This window comes from Rutilus rutilus (assembly GCF_951802725.1).
Source record: "Rutilus rutilus genome assembly, chromosome: 17".
NCBI lineage: Eukaryota > Metazoa > Chordata > Actinopteri > Cypriniformes > Leuciscidae > Rutilus > Rutilus rutilus.
This window is the reverse complement of record NC_140230.1, coordinates 29290349-29297231: the sequence shown is the minus strand read 5'-3', so window position 1 is coordinate 29297231 and position 6883 is coordinate 29290349. Positions and strand designations below refer to the sequence as shown.

Below are 6883 nucleotides of genomic sequence, written 5' to 3'. Positions count from 1 at the left end.
TCAAATGATTGATTTAATTTTGCACATTTCTTGTTAATTAAAATTTAAACATTTCAAAAATGTCCTTTCTTCTCTCCTATTGTCCTAACTAACTAACTAAAAAAAAATATATATATATATTTATATATATAAATATATATATATATATATATATATATATATATATATATATATATATACAATACATACTGTCAACTAAAATTCTAGGCCATACTGGTAAAATTGAGGCAAAAAGGTGCTTATTATATCCGTGTCTAATTATGTCTTGCTCTTTGCTGAGCTGAACACTCACAGAATTCGAAATGCTGTTCGGTTTGTGTTTGAGACCTCCTTAAGTGATCACTGTAATTCTGAGGTCAATACAGCGCTCTGTGCAAACACAGGGGTGTTGACAGAGTTGCAACAATTATAGATTGCAACACCCAACGGTTGTGTGCTATCAAGGATTTTCTCATGGATACTCTTGTAGGCTACAGGGATATGGTAGTGTTGGGGAAGCTACTTTAAATCTTTCCAAGCTACATGCTAATCATAATTTACAGTAGGTCAACTACAGTCAAGCTACTCTAGGGCGATGTATTTTTATATATTTGGTTCAGGCAGGTTCATTTCAGGGTTCCTCAAATCCAGTCCTAGAGGGTTTGGTTCCAACCCTAATTAAATCCACCTAAACAAGCTCATCAAGGTCTTCAGAGTTACTGGAAAATCGCAGGTAGGAGAGTTTGATCACTAAACTCTACATGATAGTGGCCCTCCAGCGCAGGATTTGAGGAACACTCATTTATGAACAGCCTGAACATACCAACTCACTGAAATGAATCAGACTTTTTAATGTTGCATGCTGTACTCAAAGAGAGAGGCCCCACCTTGTCATCTGCCATTTTCTTCAGACAAGGATCTGTGCAAAATCTTATGGACAATATGCAAAAACTCAATTCAGTTTGTGCTCTTCACAGTTTTTCCTGTTACAAAACCTTTGCAATGTCAGAATTCATTCCTGTCCATGAAGGAATAATTTATCAACATATTTTGACATATTCACACTGTTCAATTAAATATTTAGTCCATTGCTACGGGATGTTTTGGTTGTCTGTTCTATCTTGTCTGCATTAGCAACAGAAACCTAGAGAGGCAGAGCTTAGAGAATCTTAGTGACTTCGTCAATCACCTCAATTCCACTGTCATTTTAATAACCAGGTCAAACTATGATGAACACCTTGTATGCTGTGCTGGTTAAAGCTACGATACCATTCAAAAGATTAGTTTTTTTAAAGAAATTAATACTTTTATTCAGCAAGGACGCATTAAATATATCAAAAGTGACAGTAAAGAAACTTATAATGTTGCAAAATATTGCTGTTCTTTTGAACTTTTTATTCACCAAAGAATGCTTTAAGGAAACTACTTGCCTGCAAATATGGTGATCCTGGATGGACACTATAGGGGAGAGTGGGGTGATTTGTGCCAGGGGGGGAAGTAGTTCCACCCCTTGTTTCTGGAAAACCATAGAAGAAATTGGTCATGTGACCACATAATTTTGAAAAGCAATCACTTTTACTCATCCTCCAAAGAAGAGAGACACATGGCATGAGAGTTAAGCACATTTTAGTGCAAAAAACTGTTTTTTCCCTTTCAAAGTAAAATTTCTATGATTAAGGTTTTTTGATTGTAGTGTCTGAACAATTATAGACAAGTTTGAAAACATTTCACACATGTTTTAGTGCTTTAGTAGGCTACACAATGAGTCTATACAGTTAGCATGATGTTAGCTCTTAACTGCTGGATCATGCTAGTTTTTCAAACTTGTGGGTCTGGGGTGATTTGTGCCAAAGGGCCTGGGTTAAGTTGTGCCAGATCAAATTAAACCAAATGTACTATTTAAATTGAATTGTGTTACCAACGCTTTTTTTTTTTTTTTTATTAAATTTGTATTATATTTACAAATTTTTATATTACATTATTAAGCTACGCCGCGCCTGCTCATAGGCTACTCTTTTTTTTTTCAAGAGACCCCCACAAAGATGAAATCATAATTCGAACCCTGGAAAAGAGGCTTCAAGTCAAGTCAAGTCACCTTCATTTATATAGCGCTTTTAACAATATTGTTTCAAAGCAGCTTTACAGCGATAATAGGAAGTTAAAGTAACAGAGATTGTTTTGGCTTTACAGCAGCTCCAGAATAAAGTTATTGTCCAGCTAAAGTTAGTTTTGATTGAATCACTTCTATCGCAACGATCTTAGGGGCCGCTAACACAACACCGTTTTAAAAGAAAACCTCTGCGCAAACTTTAAAAACGCAAAGCTGTGAGAACGCTGATGGCGTGCACATGCCTATCACGTGTTCACATCGCATTCTTGTTCATACAGACAGTATTCAAGCCGCTTCTGTAAGCTGTTCTATTAACAAGACCCTTTTATCACACGTGTTAGCTGTCGACCCCTGTCAAACACTGACTGAGTGAATGTAGCCTGTCAAAACTAAACTCACTATCTTTCGGTCAATCGCTCCATCCATTTTATAAACATCTTTTTTTCTCTTGTTTGACTGGAGGAAGCACAAGCAGCGAATCCCTCACAACATTTGTCATTGTCCGAGACAATATTCTGCCTCTTTCCAGTGGAACGTGATAAGATGTCTGAACGGAATGGGATAAGGTGTCTGATAACCCCGTCAAAGTAAAGAGACAGTGTTGTTGTTAACTAGTATTACAAAACAATGGATTTTTCGCTATCGTAGATCTCTGAACCTTTGAGCAGTGGGGTGTTTGAAAGCTTTAGTTTTTTTTTGACATGTGGAAAAGTGTGCACAGTAGGAGGACGTGGGGTGTGCGGTTAATACTTAACGGCAAACTGAAACATCATTTAAAAAGGGAAAATGAGAGTTAACAAGCACAGCACGACTGCACAATGTGCTAAAATGCACTGTACATTTCTGATCGTACTTAAATGCTGATAAAATGAGGGAATCACTTTCTTTTACTCTCTTCCCCTCACACACGAACCTTGAACTTGAACTTTCATTCACTAACAGTGTGATAACGAGCATTACTAGTAATCCATCACTATAACAAACAGCTGTTTCTAGAAACAAATACATTATCTGATTAAATTAGTGATGCGACTGTGAAGAACACTCTTGATACAATGTGTGCAGTTCAATTGGCAAGATTATTAAAGCCATCTTTCGAGTTTGGACTATCTTTAAAGGGGAAAAACAACAACTCTCTTACATTCATGTCATAGAAAAGTCGATAATTTGTAATGAATGTCTCGGTTTGCTTCAGCGATAACAGAACAACAGAGAAGGCTGACTGGAGCGGTATCTCAGCTGCAGTGTTTTCTGCTATTGATCTTAGACTATTGCGCTTTATTCAGCTCGCTAACTTCTGAGTTGTGAGAAATGTGCCAATTTTTGGTGAACAGGCACCACAAAACCGGCCGATTAATAACTGTAATCATAAAACACCAGGGGTTTACAGAAGATAGTGAAAATGTAATATATCAATACACTGCAGTTCTTTAAAAGAAGTAAAAGAATGAAATAGTGACAGTTAGACCCATCAGAAGTTAAATCACATGAGGTAGCAAATAAAAAAACATCCACATATATTTAGTCTGAACACAATAAATAGCTTTATTTTTTTTTTTGTACAGAATCTCCAAACTAAATATACAGTATGTATTCCAAAAACATTATTTAACTTTAAGTAACATGTAAACCTTGTTTTTTTACACATCTATCTATCTATCTATCTATCTATCCATCCATCCATCCATCCATCCATCCATCCATCCATCCATCCATCCATCCATCCATCACTTTAATTATTTTTGTACCAAATCTCCAAACAAAGTACAGTACAGTACAGTACATATTCCAAAACAGTATTTAACTTTAAATAAGTTGTTTAAGTAACTTCATACGAATATGAAGTATATAAAGCTAAGGACCTAATAAGCTCTTTAAAAAAAAGAAATGAACTCATCCCACCTCACAAATATCAGGTTTGTGTGCAATCAGAACTGGACTGATGTAACAATTCAGTAAAATTCCTCATCCATTGCAATTCTACATCCTGTCTGCCGTTTCAATTTCTAACTCAATTCTTAAATTCTGAATTTTGAACAACCCTAACAAAGTATTTCACTGGTATTTGTTGTTGATTGTGGAGCTCTCATAATATTAAGTTGCATCACAGGCAGATCTTAAAAGTACATAAACTGATCTATATGGTTCTTGACAGGTAACATCTGCTTCGTTGTTATCTTACAAAGTTTTCCTGTGCAGCCAAGAGCAGCTCCTCATAATAAAGAAGTTGATCTACTTCAAAGCAATCACTGGGCTTCTCCGCCAGCTGGACCAGAGCCTGTCTGATGCTCTCCTCGCTCTCCTGCTCCTGTCTGGCCTGCTTCAGGTAATCATAGACCTTCAGGAACACCTCCTCTCCAAGCCTCAGACACACCGACCTAAAACACCAAATTAAAATGACTATTAGAATGAATATTAAAATAATCCAGGTCACATTTATGAAGTCTCAAAAGTCAAATGCAAATACATTCTTTCAAAACAGCTTTCTGGATTTCTTGTTCTACATATATTCTACAGCATTTAGTCTCTCAAGTCTGTGGGATAACAGTGGATGCATCCAAGCGGGTCCTTTTGTAAAAACACCCCCTGACAGGTGTTTGGTTTGTGAGCAGGCACCATGAATCACTTCCTTGTCTCAATGTCAGTGTGATCTCTATCGGCACCTCTGGACCCCTCAGCTAGAGCAGAACTGCCCCTCACACACACTCACACACACACACACACACAGGTGAAATACTGTATGTCAACTGCTGGCAGACCAAAATTAGAACGTCCTTCCTTTTCCTTTAAGCAGAGTTAAAAAATAAGTAATGCCTTTGTGAATATGTCCATTTAGCATGAGAGTGAGATGTGTGAATGATTTATGAGTTGATGTAAGTGTTGATCAGTTTTGGTAAGGATGGAAATGTCCATTTCTTTCACAAAAAAATATAGTCTAGACTAGATTGAAGAGACAGGAGGGTAGTAATGGTTTCAGAGAATGAGCACAACAGAGAAGGTCAGATAACAGAAGAAAATGTAATTAATTCCATCTTGGTAATATCAGGAATTGTAATTTTTATGAGGGATAGAGCCACAGAAATCAGATTTCCTCTGGTCAAAGGAACTAAATTAATTTGGACTTTCCAAGACAGGACGCTTCATTCTTCAGGATAATGTAACATTTGTGACTCAAAGTGTGAAAAGCTTGGAGTAAATGATTGATTGCTGACTGCAGGAGCTTAGAGGTTTATCATCTGAGAGGGTTCAACCTTACAAGGTTTGGGTTAGTTTCACTCAGTCACCAAAAGCCAAAGTAATGTCATCAGTTAGAGGATGTAAGGAATGAAAGAGACAGCTGGAAGAGATGAACGACATCCCCCTAAAACACCCAATTAAAAGAGACACAAGGGGTCCAAAAGATGTAGTGTCTTTCTTTTTGTGGCAGTCCATCTGTAGCACATTTCTAAAGGTACATTTACATGACAATGACTCCGTTTTCCTTTGCATTTTTCAACAGACAATAACGATATTGTTTTCAAACCCGTATCCTATGAACCCCATTTTCAAAACTTTGCATTTTCAGGCCCCTAAACGTTGTTGTTGTGTAAATTGAAAAGCTAGTTGAAAACGGTGTTATGTAAATGGCCCCTAAGTTGAAAGAAAGATATAAACAACAGAAGCAGCATCTTTAGTCCATGAGGACTAATGTGACCATCATTTTAAATGAATTATTACATGGTATCATGTTTCATTCTAGCCCCTTTGTAAAGTCAAGTACTGTACAAACCATCTCAATCTATACAGTCTTGATAAAACTCACAAAAGCAGTCTTCTGACAGTATAAAGAACTGTGACATTGATCAGGCTTTCAACCACCAAAAAGATCTCTATGATTCAGCTGAGCACTTACAAAGAAATATATAAATAGTGGGGTTGTTTTTGGAGATGAGCAACCAAGGGCATAACTTGACAGATACAATTATGAAAGAATAAAATATTTAAGATACAATGATCAGTTTGACCAAACTATCATAATGGATGATAGTTTGTGACCTTGAAATTTTGATATGTAGTAGACAGCAAACAAATCTAACTTGAACTATCTATTTATGGCATACTGAAAATTAATTTCAATTATAGAAACATGGGATTTACCTTTCAAGGAATATGGGAACATAAAACATTTGCAGGTCTGACAGGCTCAAAATACATTCTTTATTAAAACAAGTGAACTCAAGCTGCATAATGCTCATGGCTCACGGAAAAGACACCTCGTGTAGAATGAAACACATTTTGAGAGCATATTTCTTTTTACCAAAGTTTTGTTTTTGCCTTAACTTTGATGCCAAGGGCATTACCAAACAGGAAGGAATACAACAAGACTTTAAAACACACAGAAGCAAAACAGGACCAAGAAGGGCATCATTAAAGAAATGAACTACTTTGAATGTAAGGCAGCACTTATGAATTGATTATTCATGAATGACTGTCAAGGGGAATGATGATTGAATATTAAAGAGGCAGGGTGAATACTGATACGAGATCAGGGGTGACAGATGAGATTATAGGAGAAGAACTGAATAGAGCAGGTAGGTGGAGGTACGGGTTAAATGAAAGGAGGGGGTGTTGAGAGGCATTGAATAAAGCATGGTGGAAGCAAGTGGAAAATGACCATAATGACGTTTGTGAGTCATTCTATGCAATGAATGCATTTTTGAACTGATTAGCTCATATCTGCATATCACTGCGTTCAAGATCTCAAAAAGCTACTGTGAAACAAGGTGCAGTTATTCAAGTACGACCCCGAAGCAA

At 36.7% G+C, this 6883-nt stretch overlaps 1 protein-coding gene across 1 annotated transcript in view; it reads right to left on the bottom strand.

Moving 5' to 3' along the window:
• Positions 1 to 3902: 3902 nt before the first annotated feature.
• nek11 (NIMA-related kinase 11) overlaps positions 3903 to 6883 on the bottom strand; it is a 59020-nt gene continuing 56039 nt past the window's right edge. Inside the window, exon 15 of the mRNA XM_084385917.1 lies at positions 3903 to 4467. Within this exon, the coding sequence (XP_084242043.1) occupies positions 4263 to 4467 (205 nt within the window). The 3' untranslated portion in view covers positions 3903 to 4262. The remainder of the gene's footprint in view (positions 4468 to 6883) is intronic.